The sequence below is a fragment of the Alligator mississippiensis genome, chromosome 12, assembly GCF_030867095.1.
Source record: "Alligator mississippiensis isolate rAllMis1 chromosome 12, rAllMis1, whole genome shotgun sequence".
NCBI classification, from domain to species: Eukaryota; Metazoa; Chordata; order Crocodylia; family Alligatoridae; genus Alligator; species Alligator mississippiensis.
The window spans coordinates 51,379,769-51,395,704 of NC_081835.1; the positions used below are offsets into that span (position 1 = coordinate 51,379,769).

The 15,936-nt window shown below is 46.6% G+C and overlaps 1 protein-coding gene and 1 long non-coding RNA gene across 2 annotated transcripts; one reads left to right on the forward strand and one right to left on the reverse strand.

Moving 5' to 3' along the window:
- The first annotated feature begins 176 nt into the window (after positions 1-176).
- LOC109286538 (ficolin-1) lies at positions 177-2,498 on the forward strand. The gene is made up of 2 exons (XM_019500948.2): positions 177-345; positions 2,241-2,498. Exons 1-2 carry the CDS (start codon positions 177-179, stop codon positions 2,489-2,491), a joined length of 420 nt encoding a protein of 139 aa, XP_019356493.2. The 3' UTR covers positions 2,492-2,498.
- A 2,073-nt stretch (positions 2,499-4,571) lies between these two features.
- LOC109280188 (uncharacterized) lies at positions 4,572-15,936 on the reverse strand. The gene is made up of 5 exons (XR_002094619.2): positions 15,861-15,936; positions 12,884-13,011; positions 7,225-7,271; positions 6,230-6,288; positions 4,572-4,739 (listed from the first exon to the last, which is right to left on the reverse strand). It is a non-coding gene; the product is annotated as an uncharacterized LOC109280188 (long non-coding RNA).

Here is a 15,936-nt window from a genome sequence, read left to right on the forward strand (position 1 = left end):
AATTCAGACATAGACACAACTTTTAATGTTTTTTCTACATACCTCTAGGTAGCAGGCAGCTCATGAACTCTATAATGCTGGGGTGCACAGAGTGAGGGAGGATGGAAACTTGGGTAAAGGTAGCCCAGGCTTAATACTTGGGAATGAGGCAGATACATGAGACTGTGCCAATGATGATGGCACTTACCATTTCTTTCACACTGCTCTTGTGCCCAACAGGAGACACTGAATTGCACATTGACCTCACAGACTTTGAAAACAACAGATCTTATGCCAGGTACAGATCAGTCAAGATTTCAGGGGAGTCTGACAAATACAAGCTGAGTCTGGGAGACATGGGTGCTGGTGATGCATGGTGGGGGGACTTGTTCAATGTTATTCATCACAAAGACAAAACAAATGCCTCTAATGGAAATGTAGGACATCCTGTGGGGAAGCAGAAGGGAACCCATCCTGTGCAAGTCTGCAACTCCTGGCTCAGGAGCATAAAAATAATTCTACAAGGGACATTTTCCCTTTAATTCTGTCTCAGGAAGCAGATTGATGCCCATCTTGCTCGGGTCATTTGACCCCAGCAGTCTTTCCTGCCCAAGTGCAGGGCAGCTGGACCCGATGATCTGTAAAGTCCCTTCCGGCCCCTAACATCTATGAAACTGTGAAAGACCTAGGAGAAAGGGGATAAAACCTCTCTGTCTCCTGATCCCTTCTTCTCCCATCTCACTACTTGCCCTGATGATCCATGTGGAAACTGCCACCACATTTACCAGATTTAGCAGACCTTATGTGACAGGGCAGGCCCTTGACCAGGCTCTTTTGTTCAGGGACTCACTCTTGACTGGCTGATGTAGTATGGAGTAGGTCCAACCTCAGTACTCCACCACTTCAGAATGGGCCCCTTCATACAATGTCTGGCCAGAAGAAGTGGGCACATGTCCTGGCACCTACATACGACCAGCAAAAAGTCTGGCATGAGATAAAAGAGCTTACTCTGATACAGAAGGATCCATGTATTTCCCCTCTCTGTCCATCTTTGTCACGGTTAGTTTTCTGAGGTTAGATGTGTACAAGCAGCCTCCAATATAATACATACCGAGAACTGGATTCCGATCTCGCTAGCCAGTGTAACTACTGTAATATGGAACGATGTGCGTAAGCAGAGACTCAAGTGCTGAATGTGCAGTTCTCTGAACATTGCTAAAAAACAACAGTCCTTTGCTTATGGGCCAGTTGTGCTTCCATTCATATAGAAAGTTAATTAATTTATTCCAAGTGATTAATCCAACATTAGGGATGTGGAAAGTACCCTTAGGGTATGTACAGACATTTTGGGAGGTTAGATAGAGTTAAAAATGGCCAACCGACCTAAGGTAAGTCAGGATGGTGGGGGTGGGGAGAGGGGGAGGCACTAGTGGGAAGGATTGGTGGGATGAGGGAGCAAGTGAGGTCCGTGGGGGGAGCTGCGGGAATTGGGTGGGCTAGCAGAGTCCACAGGGGAGTTGGGGGGGATTCAAGAGGGGTTGGTAGGATTAGGGGAGCAAGTGGGGTCTACAGGGGGAGATTGGGGGATAGGGGATTCTATTGGGGTCTGTGGGGGAGCTGGTGGGGTCCAGGAGGGTTTGGCAGGATTGGGGGACTAGCAGGGCTCCTGGGTGGTTGCAGGGGGGCTCTCCCTCCCTGGGACCAGGGGCTATTTTTAGCCCCCTGACCTTCCCCACTCCCAGACAAACAAGTCTCCCCTGCAGCAACTCCTCCCACCTCACCTGCCCCACCTTACATCCTTAGCTCCTAGCACTGGCAAACCGGTAAAACCAGCACCAGGAGCAGCTTGGGGATGGTGGGGTTTAGCGGGTTCCAGGGAGCTGGCTGGTCTGAAAGGAGGGGGGTGGCCAGGGGGCCAGAGCCAGCGGCTAGGCTTTCTGAGTCCTGGGGCTGTGCTGGGAACTGTACAGAAGTTTACTTAGATCAGTCTTGCTGGACCCAGTCTATATTGGACTATCTCCAAGGGACAATTAACTTAGATCGGGTTGGCCATTTTTAGGCTGATCTAACTGTCCTGAACTTCTGTACCATTCTCACTTAGATCAACTTAACCAGGGATCTAAGTGTAAGGTCCATGCCTGGATGAACTAAGTTAGACCAGGTGGCCATTTTTAATGCAATCTAAACTCTCCCTAACTTCCCTAAACATCTGCATGTACCCCTAGATTTCAAACCCTGTCCGTGTTTTTTGCCTGTCACAGGGGATTCACTGACCTACCACAACAGCACAATGTTTTCAACCAAAGACCAGAACAACGATCTGGATCCAAGTAACTCTCCTAACACTCTGCATGGAGGCTGGTGGTTCAATGCCTGTCTGGAGTCTCACCTGAATGGGAAGCATTTGCAAGGAGCCCATGATCATCCTAATCATAGTGTGGTCTGGACCCAGGGCTGTGGGGACAAGTATTTCTACAAGGTGTCTGAAGTGAAGCTAAGTCTTGTTTCCTAGCGTGAGATGGCAGCTATAAATCTCACTCTCCCAGGTGTGCTGAGCTCCCTTCTTGCGACCTAAATGGAAAGAGCAACAAAGTCTCTTGATGTAGAGACAGCTGAAAACAATAGAAGCTGCTGCTCAAAAGTCCCTCTGAATGTATGGGGCTCAAGGGGGGAAGGCATGTTAGCTTCTGTATCCAACAGCACACAGGGGAGCAACCAGGCACCCATTTAGATTGAGTAGCATCAACTTTTGGTACAAGGCTTGAACTCAGGCTCCTGGGTCCACATTGAAGTGCCCTATTCATTCTGCTGTCCCCACCTGTTCAAGCCACAGGCCCCTATAAGCAAACCTGTGTGAAGAAGCTGTGTGGGCTGAGGGATTCTGCCCTGGGGTTTATGCACCCCGTAGTATCCATGGGGCTAAGGGCAGAACAGGGAGGTTAACTGACTGCTCAGCTGGGGCTGATTGCTGGCCCTGCAGCACCCCAGTCAGGAGGAGGCTGCAGCTGGGGGCAGGGGAGGTGCTGAGAGGAGCTGCTCTCACTCAGCAAGCTGCACAGGGAGGCTCCTCGGATACAAGTGGGGAAAGCTCCTGCCTGGCAGGTGAGAGACTGGGAAGAATTGGGTTGAGCTGCTGCTGGGTGCAGTGCTTGGGCTGAAGCCAGTGAAGCGTGGAGGCAGGTTCCTCCAATAATCCCAGCAAATGGGCTGGTGAGTCTTCCACTCTTAGGACAGAAGGACAAAGGGATATAAATGGGTGGAAAGTACAAGGTAAGAAATCCAGAACTGCTGAAACTCATAGGGTTACTATATTTCCAGGAACAAAGAAGAGGACACTGGGGGAGAGGGGTATATGATTGTGGGTGGGGGATAGTGATATGCCTGTTCCCTGCCTCTGCCCCTCACTCCTAAGCCCCTGTCCTCCCAGCCCTGCCAGTGCTCCTCACTCCCAACCCACAGCCCCCTGTCCCCCCCCAGCACTGCTGGTGCCCTTCACTACTGACCCAGAGACCCCTATCCCTCCAGCACTGCTGCCCACATCAGAGTTTCCTGTTCTGCCCGTGAGGCAGCCAGCAGCCTGGAAACTGTCATCACTTATGGAGAGGGGGGGCTTAATACATGCGATGCTGTGGTGACGCTGCAGCTTTCTAGTGAAAATGAGGAGCAGACTCAATGAATCGCATCTGCTCCAATACATTCTAATTAGCACACCAACGAACCCGTGTGTAGGCAGCCTATATTAAAAAAAAAAATCTTCATTATTTGGGGGCCAGCCCTAACTTGGGGGCTCTTCCCCAAAGCTTTGAATATTGGGGATGGGCAGCAGTGACCTTGGCAGTACCTCCTCCCTCAGCACCAGAGTATTTTCAGCCCTTGAGATAAAAGCAGCACAAATTAGAGATGGGTCAGAGATAATTCAGGCTCTCATTGGAGTGAGTCTGAAGGCTCCCCTGGTGGCCCTGAGCTCCCAAGGGGGAGCAGGGGTCAGGGACACCAACATACCCTTTACCTCTCCCTGCTGCCAGGCCAGGACAGACTGGTCCTCAGTCCTGAGTGTTTGCTCCCTTCAAGCAGCTGTGCCATGCTGCTCTTGTGCTTAGAGAGCTTGGGTTAAATCCTAGTCGTTGCAGCTAAAGACTCAGAAAATTGTTCCCTCTACCGGTGCTGAGAAGGACGGGTCAGCACCTGCGATTCCAGGGGGCTTCTGATTACCCTGTGATTCCAGGTGGAGAATGCTGCCAGCTCCAAATGACATTATCAGCTGGCTTTAACTCCCCGTGCTTGCTAGGTGGCACCTCCAAGTTATCTCAAGGAGATCTCTGGCCCTTTGTAGTACTACCTGCTGGTTGGGCTGGCTCCTGACCTCTCTCTCCAACAGCCTTCCTGTGACACAGCCAGCTGCTCGGGAGTGTACCTTAACCCCTGAAGAATGCATCCTAAAAGGAGCCTCCCTTCGCCCTGTGGAGCAGGCCTCCTGCCTGCCTTTTCTGTCTGCCTTCTTTGTTGAGTTTAACTATATGAGAATGAAGTTGCAAATGAGCACAAAGTACAATTAACAGCCTCTTCCAGACCACATTTTTTCTTAACTCTATTTATATTTTTCCTAAAATGATTTAACATGTAGGTATAATCTCTGGTGCGACTTTTCAAAATTTCCTGTAGTGCGGTAGGCAATTTGAGAAGGAGAGAGTGCTCTCTGGACAGAGCATTCGGTATCTTCTTGAAGGAAGAACGTTTTTTGGGAATACTGGCAGCAACTGCTGTGGAGAAAAGAAAGCAGTCACTTAATATAGAAGAATAAAGCAAGGGTCTCCAAAGGTCATTTAGTCCAATGTTCTTCCTCAAAAAACACTCCTCTTCTGTGGATAGGATTTGATTTTGTATAGGGAAACACCTTTGGATTTCCAGTCCAGTCTAGTAATCGTTCATGGAGTCTACAAACCAAGTGAATAAACCATGTGTGCTATGAAGGTGTGTGTTAGGCTGGGGTTACTGATAACCAGCTTGACTGGATCCTCTGCTGTGGCCAAGCTCTGCAGAGTTTCATGCTTCATCATAATTCATCAAACCCCTGGTTAAGTTGTTCCTATAGTTAATAACCTGTTGTGTAACAAGAAAACAGCGTGCACCTTATTCCTAGAATTAATCTGTCCAGTCACATCGCCCAGCCAAAGCATTCTCTTCTGCCTCTGGCTGGAAGATATAAGATCCTTTACCAATTAGAAACCTTCCCTACATAGAGATGCATTTAGCCCATGATCAAATTGCTGCTAAAACTTCTCTCTTTTTAAGTTGATTAGACAGAGCTTCTTTAGTCTCTCACACTGAGGAAGGTTTTCTAGACCTGAATTCAATTTCATATTTCTTTTATGAACTTTTTTTAGTTAATCAGCATTCCATTTAGTGTGAACATGAGAACTAGGTACAGCATCCAGTAACAGGTTCACTAATGCCATAGACCAGAGGTTCTCAAACTGTGGTCTGCAGACCATCACTGGCCCATGAGCTCCATCCAGGTGGTCCACAGAAAGGTTGTGGAACAATCGAGAATATCTGTACTTGTAAGGCAAGACTACTGATATTTAAAATATGAGTTGTGTGTTTTGATTTGTAGAACAAAAAAAGGTTATTAAGTAGACTGCTGAGAGCCTCAGCAATTTTCAAGTGATCTGTGGAAAAAAAAAATTGAGAACCACTGCCATAGACAGTAATAAATAGTGCTTTCATATTTGTGATCTATATTCCAGTGCATCCAAAGATCTCAATACCCTTCTTAAATGATGATTCCTAAGGTAACGTATTACTTCATGTGAAGTCCATGATTTTATGCACATGCTTAAGTTTCCAAGATGTGGGCCTACAAAAAAACTACATTCATCACTGGCAACAACTAGTTTTTAAGGAAGTAATACATACGATGGGCTGGAGTAAAAGAAACAATAGTTAGGATAGAGATTAGGAATAAGCATTCAGTCCTACTCCCATTGAAACTGGTGGAAAAATACCCCTTGACTTCAGGGATAGCAAGATTGGAGCCAAAGATCTTAAGAGGTAGAGCAACTGGGTTGGGGAACAGACTCCACTGCATGGCTGGAGGCAACCTCTGTGTAGAGGTTACAGAGCAGATCGTAGAACTGAATGAAATAGTGAAGAGCCTGCAAAATGCAAGGGATTAACTGGGGGAGCCAAGAGACCTTTTGTGGGCCAGCTTCCTGAGGTTCAGTTACCTAAGGTTTTAAAAGATATTTACCTCCGACATGTATAAAGAGTCCTTTGTATCCCAGGTCTGGTACATGTCAGCATAAGTCCCTGCAAACAAAAACACATCCACAGTCAACTCACCAGGGACTCATTTCCACTTTTATGACTGATGTTTTTTGCTGTTGTTTTAGCACCACTGCAAAGTACTGTTCTGCAAGCTTTTGTTCCAGTGGGGCCTGTCTAGGCTGCTTGTACCCCAGCAGGGAGTGCTGTGGTGAGGTGCACCTGCCTGCTTCTGTGCACCCTGCCTTCCCAGACTGATGCAATGTAACCACCCACTGGTGTGGTGAAGGCTGGATCCAGGAAGGTCTAGCTCTTGGCTGAGCCTACTGATGCACACATAGCATGGGACTTCCATCTCAGGGGAGAGACAGCTATGCAGAGCACATGCTGCATTCCTCATTGTGGTGATCCCTGGTGCAGTACTAAAGCACACAGATATGCCCAATGCATAGGAAGAACCAGTGCATGCTCTCTCTTTTCTGGAGGAGGTTTGTCTATGTTTTGAAGCGTTTTGGTGCTGCCTCTGGGGCATGTTTGTATAGTGCTTAGTGTGTGGATGCAAGGACCCCATTGTACTGTCTTAACAGCCATCCACACAGCAATCCATATGAAAGAGCTGGTTCTTCAAAACCCATAGATTAGCTATAGCTGTGGATTCATTTTGGAGGCTGTTAGCGGAGCATCTCTTTATGGAAGTTTGTGCAGGGAATTGCCAGAGAGAATGAAAACCATGTGGAAGGTGTGAAGAACTTCCCTTTAAAACATGCCTTCCTTTGCCAGAAAAAGTCTGTTCTGGAGAAATCCCCCACACTGGTAGCATAACTATTCTCTAGAAGACTGTATTTTTGAGACCAGTCTTTCACCATCCAAATGATCACTGAGATTAAAGGAATGAAAGAATTCAAGAAATTATAGACAATTATAAAGACATTAAGGGAAATAAATAAAAACCTGAAAAAAGTGCAAATCTCATACATTCACCTGCTGTCCGTGCTTCCAATGTGGGTGATGGTTCTTCAGCATTCTCACTAAAAACAAAAGGAAACAGTCATTTGGATTTAGAGGAAAACAAGAGTAAAGGGTCATAACATTAGCATTTCAATAGTATTTTTCATCTTTGTTTATTGTTCTCCGCACAGTTTTTCATCGAGCGCATTGTCAGTGCTTTAAAAACAATGAAAAATCACTGATGGCGCTTTACAGATTCTCGACCACATCTAGCTGCTCCAAGGTGAGGGTGTTGTCCTGCTGAAATACTACAGGGCTGGGAATCTGGAGTCTGGAAAGCTGCCTGTGTCTCTGCCACTACTCTGTTGGACAGCCTTGGGTAACACACTTCATCTCACAGTTCTCTCTCTGGAATAGACTCTTAGGCCCGGTCCAAGTACTGTTCACATGTGTAATTGCATTGCTTCACCCGTATACAGTTTGGGATTCTAATTCTCAATGGTGGAATAGAATCGCCCTTTGAACTGGCCACTGCACTCTTAACTTAACATTTGGTGGCTGAAATGGCTACATAACACAGGGGTTGCTTCTTTGCATTTGGAAGCAAGATAAAACCTTGGACCACCTCATATTCCCACTTACCTCCCGGTTTTGGCTGCCAAGAGCTCTAGGCGAAGTTTAACTTATGATCTAGTGGTTGGAGCACTGTGTTGGGAAAAGATGATGCAGTTTCAAACTGTTTCTGGGTAAGCAGGACCTAGGACCCATGTCTGCTTCTTCCTGGGCAAGTGGGCACACCAATTAATGCCCTTCTGGTAAGCAGGGGCAGGCCGTCCTCAGGCTTGCTCTCTGTCATAGCTGTACCGCAATCAGAAGCTGAGAAATCAAAGGTGTGACCTGCTGTGGCTTGCATGTCAGCTCCAGTATTGCTCCAACAACAACGCTGCTAGTGATGCCCTTGCGTGCTGGGAGAGATGCACCCAGGAAGTCTCTCCTTTTGACAGCTGGAAACATTCACTGCTTCAAACTAAACAGTTGGAAGCCGTTGAAAATATTGGAGGGGCCATGACCAGGCCCCCAGCCTCACAGGCCTTTAGAACTTGGACTTTTGGGCAAAGCCTGCCCTCAGGTCCTCCAAAGCCTTATGGAAGGAGAAAGAATTGAGATCCTCTGTCTGCAACCCAGCAGCAAGGCAAGATTGCACATGTGGGGCCCGGTTCTCCAGCTGGGGACAGACCTTATGGACTGTTTCCCATGTGCAGTGATTCTCAACCTTATTAGGCTCAAGGCACCCCTTGGAAAATGCAAGCTCTTAGTCTTCACTTGTTTGAGTACAGAAAAATATTAGAGCAATTCTTCTGTTGCAAAGAACTTTGAAGGACTGCAATAGGTCAATGTGGTTTTAAACATTTTAGATTTCTATTGGAAATCTCTGGGTTTATCTTGTGAATCATGTTTGCACTCCTACAAGTGCTAACATTGCATGGCACCCTGAGGCACCCCTAAAAGGATTTCAAGGCACCCCATAGTTCTGTGGCACCCAGGTTGAGAATTTTATCCTACTGGATTCTGGACATACAGCAGGTGTAGCTGAGAGAGATGCATCCTTCTTCTTATGCCCCTCTGCTGAATATGTCCTCCCATCAGCTCTGGTTGTGTAGATTGATCTGGAGATGGGAAGGAAGCATGTATCATGGTGGCAGAAGAAATTAGCCTTGTATGGAAGCTTAGAGTCACTGGCACAGTCTGGTCCCACTGTGTTGCAACAGTTAAAAGGTCTGGTTACAAGCAAGCAGAGAGCCGGGCAGAGCCCTGCGCACCTTCATGCTGAACCTGGTCTAACATAGGGAAGGGTCTCTGCAAACAAAAATGTCAGAATCAGAATGTTCTGCCGTGCATGTGCAAGCTGAAGGGAACAGGTTTCCCAGAGCGTGGCTGTATTCAATGTGTAAAAATTCTCTTTCACTGATACGTTCATTCATGTTCATTTGATGTTTTGACAGGAGTACTTGCAAAGCATGTAGTATTTTTTTAATTGCATTGCTCTGTAACAAAGTCTTTTCTGCATTCAAATCCGCAATGGGAAAGAGGGAAGCAAATGTTGACAAAAGATTTGCTGCTAGTTTTTCTATGATAACAGGAACTATTTTATGAATATCTGATGATAACAGGATTGGGTTATCCAAACGCTCAGTAATGTCTTTTAGTATATTTTCAGCGGTACTGTTAGCTTCAGCACAGTGGTGAAGTAGTAATTCTCCAGAAAGAGAGTTCTGCAATGGATTCCCAGAAATCTCTTGGAAGACCAAGTCACAAAGAGCTTCAGAAATAACCATGCACCTGCTTCTTAAACACTTCTGCATGTTGAATTTAGACTGAAGCTTTGTCAAAAACTTGTTATAGACCGAATCAGCAATTGTTGGAATCATATCATCCTCCCTGGAATGTGGAAGTTCAATACGCTGGCTAGAAGAGTTCTCATCTTCAGAGATTTTTGCCATAATTTACTGATTACCTTCATGTGAATCAAGTCAAACTCTGCAAGTTCTGTTTTCTTTTCTGCAGAGGAAGATGTGCTGGCAGTGGCAGGGAAAATGTTAGATAAAAGCCTGCTGATTATATCTTCCAAAAATCTGCAGCATACCTCCAGAATAGATGGTGTGGGACTTCGGCATCAAGCGTTGCTTTTGGTAGCATCTTCTAAAAGATTCTCATCAATTTTCCAGGTTCTAGAGGTTTTTACGGAGCTGAAGATGGTGCTTTTGCTAAGGGTTCTTCCTGTTGGTAAGCAGTCATTTCTCTCCTTATCAAAACACCTAAACTCTCTGCTGACACACACTTGTTGCTTTTCATGTCTGCATAAGCTGAGACTTTGGAAGCACTTTCTTGTAGAAGGTCAGATAAACTGGAGTGAATACCTTTTGGCCATCAATGTGTCTATGGGATATAAAACTAACAGAATAAATATAGGAAATAACGAAACAGCCAGTTCAGGAAAGGTCAGTGAAGGACAAACTAGGATAAGCATCGCTTTTCCCTGAGTTTGTTTCTCGAGGGCTGACATGCAGTCTGAAGAGCATGGAAGAAAATTCTGACCATTTTGAAGCCCACGGGAGGTTTGTCACTGATTTCAGCAGGGCCAGGATTTCTCCATATGAGGCTAGAGATGCCCTAATTTTGCCAGTTATAAGTATCAGGGGAGCTAGGAGTTGGATACACCTCTGGACACAGTGTGGGGAATGGACCCCGTGTCCAAAGACTGCCACGTGCCGTGTGGGAAATGACAGAAAATCTCACTTCCATGTTTCATATTTGTACAGGTGCTGAGGCCCGACATTGGGACTGTCTCTACCCCCTTCCCCCAAACTCTGAGAGCACTTCTCAACTAGCTCCCTTCTCCTTACAGAAAAGAATTAATTAATTTGCAGACATTTTCTCCTTCTTGCACCAAAACTCAAAAGCTGTGTTCTCCCTGGACAGTGCTGCTCCCTGCTCTTTCTCAGGATAAAGCATCTAAACACTGTCTGCTGTGCAGCTTTTATGTTTTTCAAGGACTGATCAGGCTTTTGCTAATTAACACCTAGCCCCTACTGCAGGAGGTAAAGAGTCCTCCTTCCCACCCCCATTTTACACATAGCAGAAATGGGTCAAAGCTATTATCTACTAATCTGTGGCCACCGGCCTGTAGTGCCCTCTATAGTTTTGTCACTCTGTTGTTTCCCTTAGTGTTAAGAAAAGAGTACCTGTCACACAACCAATCACAATACTGCACATCTTTTAGCATTACATCCTACTCACTTGTTTCTGAAAAGCATGTGTCAGATTGTGTGGAACGATGCCATGTGGTGACTCCTGCACAACAATACACTTCACGGCAGGGTGCACTTTGTCTTTGAATTTTGACATCATTCACTTCCACTTTTGACATCTCCCCAAGCCCTGACTTCTTACCTGAGAGGATGATCTTTTCTTGTTTGTGCTTTTATTAGCAATTGGCACAAATCTAGGCTGCGGATTACCTGACATGAAAAACAATAAATTCTAGGATAGTCCTAAATGTTGTAAATATTGAGTGTAAACTGATTGCAGGTCTAGGAGTCTGTCTCAGACTCTGCTATAAAAACCCAACTCTGGTGGTGAATAAGGGCAAAAGCTTGGTCCTACTGAATTAAATGGTAGGGCTGTGCAAAACTCTGGCAGCCATTTCATTTCAGAGGTGTTTTGGCCCGTTTCAGTGCCCCAAACCCTGAATCGGAAGGCTCTGAAACATCTCTGAAATTAAACCAAACCATTTGAAACGTTTCAGAAAATTTTGGAGTTTTGGAGCTGAGCTTGCAGCAAAAAGAAACGAAGAAGAGGGAGGGGGAAGAGGCAGGGAAGGACTGCTCTGATATTCACTTCTGTAGCTGGCCAGTGTCTGCGATCTGTCCCTGAGGTCTCTTCCAATCCCAGTGCCCTGGGGGAGGGACAGCAGCCTGTTGGCATCCTGTATGCAGATCCAGGGGCCCGCGCCCCCTGGGAGGAGTCTGACACAGCCCTGCAGCCCTCCCGGGGGACACAGGCCCCCAGATCTGTGTGTGGGATGACAGCAAAATGTCACTGCCAGCTGGGGCCAGCAGCAGCACCAGTCTTCCCGCTGCTCGGCATGGGCTACGCCAAGCACTGGCCCCAGCCGGCAGCCTGCTGTCATCCCGCGCACAGATCTGGGGGCCTGCGCCCCCTGGGAGAAGTTTGGCACAGCCAGGTGCAGGCACAGACCAGTGCAGACCCCTGGACCTGTGTGCAGGATGACAGCAGGCTGCTACTGCTGGCAAGTGATACGAGTTTTGCTTTGAAAACTTTGAGGTGCAGTTTCACAGAAACTCTGCACCTATCTCCTTGACCCTTGGCAGGTTTCACACCCTTGGAAGGGGCTACCATCCCGGCAATTTTTATCCAAATCAGGCAAGAAATGACAAAGTTATAGGCATTATAGTGATTCCCTATTATAGTCTATGGCTGAATCACCAAAACAGCGTCGAAACTCTGAAACAGACCTAGCCGAATCGAAACGGAACAGCGATCCGAAACACCAAAGCAAATCACTGTCCCTCTGAAATGGCCAAATTCGAAACCATATCAAAATATAGCTGTTTTGCACAGCCCTATTAAATAGGGGTTTTGACGTTGACTTTATGTACCTCTGGCAAAACTGGCTACACCACCCATTTTAATGGAAAGATGGTGAAAAGACAGATACAACAGTGGAGACAATACCTGGTGATCAGGACCTTTGAACATTATAGAATTCTGCTCGTTAAATTTAAAAACCAACAGGGTCCAGTTTCCTTCTGTGTTGTACCCGGATCCTGCAAACATTGATGCAACTTGCTAAGAAACAATCGTGGGAGCAGTACTATTGAGCTCCCTGGGATCACAGACATTCTCGAAATAAAGCATGTGCATTTTGTTAGATTGTGGCTGTAGTCATCAACTTTTTTATGAAATTTGAAATAGAATTGCCATAAAATCCATTGGCTACTATTGACTCTAGCCATTTACCGATTACCTCATTAAAGTGTGTGCGTGTGTGTATAGATATAGATAGATATACACACACATGCACACACTTTAATGAGGTAATTGGAAATGGCTAGAGTATAGATATAGATATCTATATCTATATCAATTGTACTTTGGCTTTGTTTCTAACCTTCATTGCTTTATGAAGCACAAGTTGTTTCTTTTTGCTCTGTCACTTTCTTGGTGCATCCATCTGATGTTTTTCTTGTAAGAAGCTTTTGAGTTTCTCGTAGTCCTTGTAAACTCTGGCTAAATCTCCTGAGAAAAATGTAAATGGTTGGTTAATATTACTTCTGCTGCAATCAATTTCTGCTCCACCCCCTCCTTTACCTGGGTTTCTTTTTGCTAAAGCAATTGTAGCATTTTTTAACAGATTCCAAGAAGTTGCTCATACCATTTGTTAGCTATAGCTTGGAGGTTTGCAAACTATTTCAGTGTAGTGTATTACTGATGAATGAACACAGGCCACGTCCTGTCTTTTTGAAGGCACAATGAGAATGGAAGGATGCTCCTTTCCCTTATGAGCCAGGAAGGGGTCCATATTTCTCTTTTCTATGAGATGTTTTAAGTCACCTTCTCCATGCATTTTATAGTAAGGCCTTGTGATGGGATGTTAGATATTCAACTGAGTGCTTGGATGCTTGGCAAGGAACCAAGAATGAGGAAAAATGGAACTGGGACAAGGCCAAGTTGGAGGGGACCCAGCAGAGGTCCTGCTTTTTAGGGAGAGAGGATGGGCACAGGGCTCTGGGGTCACTAGAGCACACCCCTGTTCACATCCTGGGATACACCTGAATATCTGTGAGTCTCCTACCAGTCGAGAGAGAGAGAGAGAGACTGCTGTCAGGAAATTTCTGTGAGCCTTACTCGTAAAGTGCCCATCCCCCTATTTCTCTCTCTGTCTCTCTCGTGCACATGTATGACCAGTGGACAGAGAGGTGGGCAGCCCATTGTTGCTGTCAGTTCTGGAGTCAACTCAGATGGCAGAAACCCACTCCTCCTAATTTCGATCAAGTGCCATTTATTGCCCCCTTTTCTCTTTGCCATGTACTGCTGCTTGATCCTTTATTAGCTGCCTTCCCTTTCTTACTGAATGCAGAGTAGCTTAGAGACAAAAATTTCTCTTTCTTGAATGTGGAGTCATGGATCTTTGGCCAGACGATGAACTATTCCCCAAGGATTCTCCACTTCCATTTGTATTTTTTTTTGGTAATGTTTTCCTCCTATCAATTGTATTCTTCATTATCTTCAACGTGGGGGGCATTAGATGATTAGAAACTTTGATCATGTGATGTGATGTCATGGCCATATAATTCTGGGTTTAATCTCTCTTCTCTTTGGTAGTATGGAATGTGATTGGATCACAATCACCTTGCGTTAAGCAACCACCTGGCCATTGTCTCCTAGCATCAAATGCTCTGCCCCATGATTGGCTATGTCTGTCTCATTTGAATAACAGCCATATCCTTCCTCCCAGTAGGGTTAGAGTATTGTTGTAGCCATGATGGTCTGGGCAATATGCAAGGATCGAGGTGATTTTAGGGACATCTTTTCTTGGACCAACTGTATAGGTGGGAAAGAATCCCTCATTTCAATTTCTATTTTTTTCTGTCATGCTTTTCTCCCAATCACAGTCTTCTTGCTTAGTTAGAGAAGTTTCTGAGCATCAGGTGCCCTTCTTCTGTGCTCTTGTCAAACATCCCTCCCAAATTTTACACCTGGTCCAATAAAGACACCCCCAAAAGTCCCCCGTCCTTGCTTCTCACTTGCACTGCCTTTGTCAGGCACAGAGACACAGAGTCCATAGCCCCATGTTTGACTTCCTCAAACTCCTCCTCCTCCTGCCCTACCCTTCTCCTTCCTGACCCTGAGTCTCTGGCACCTACCTGAGCCCTCCCTGGAAGGAACCTGAGGAGAATCCCAGTTCTTTGCTGCCTCCCCCCAGATCCCTTCAGGCACAGCTCAGCTGTTCTGCAGAAACAGGTGTAGGAATAGGGAAATGGCAGGAGCAGAAAAGAAGAGAGAACTAGAGCAGGGAGGAATGGCCCCTGTGGAAGTCAGAGGAGTGGTGGAGGGAGCTCTTGTTGGGTCTGCAGTGGCTGAGACTTGGAGTGGCCCCTTTGTTTTCAGTGCGGCAGCACCCAGGTCAGATTGACAGACAGCTGGGGAGACGAACAGAGCTGCAGGGGAATATGGGGATCGAAGCTCCCCACCCATTAAAAGGGCACAACTGGGTATTTTGCCAGAAGTCCAAACATTCGTGGGGGCCTGAACTGGCTGAGATATGGTTGAGCTCACAACTGCCTTTTACATCAAAGTTACTACCATGTTGTGGCGTGCTAGGGCCCTTGTGACCTGGGCCTGACTTATAGACTGTGACTGAGAAGGGCCACAAGCCTGAACTTGTTAAGCATGAGGAAGGGTTGGGGACCAGGCAGAGAGAGGGGCCCAGTGCACCAGTTGGCCCAAACTGGTCAGGCCGCAGTTGGAGCACTGTGTCCAGTTTTGGGCACCACACTTCAAGAGGGATTCGGGGAATCTTGAGAGGGTCCAGAGGAAGGCCACTCACATGATTAGTGGCCTTCATGATAGACCCTATGGGGGGAGGTTGAGAGAGCTGAATCTCTTCAGCCTTCACAAGAGACGGCTGAGGGGAGATCTTGGGGCCGCCTATAAATTTATTAGGGGAGGTCAACGGGGAATAGGGGAAATGCTGTTTACTAAGGCGCCCCAGGGAGTGACTAGGAATAATGGGTGTAAATGAGTTGAGAGTGGATTTAGGTTAGATATTAGGAAGAAATTTTTCACAGTAAGGGTGGCCAGGATCTAGAATGGGCTTCCAAGAGAGGTGGTGCTATCACCTAGCTTGGAGGTCTTCAAGAGGAGGCTAGATATTCACCTGGCTGGGGTCATCTGACCTCGGTCCTCTTTCCTGCCAGGGGCAGGGGGTCGGACACGATGATCCATTGTGGTCCCTTCCGACTCTACAATCTACGAAGCTATGAAAAACCTGAGAGTTTCTGGGTGTGGCACCTGTGGGGCAGGAGGGATGGACAGATAGGAGAGGTGGCCCTGGGGCCAGAAATAGGAATCAGATTCTTCCTTACCTGTATCAGCTTCAGCCAGAGAGACCTGTCACCATGAAGGTCTGTTCAGGTCTGAGCCTCTGGCTTGAGGTTCTGG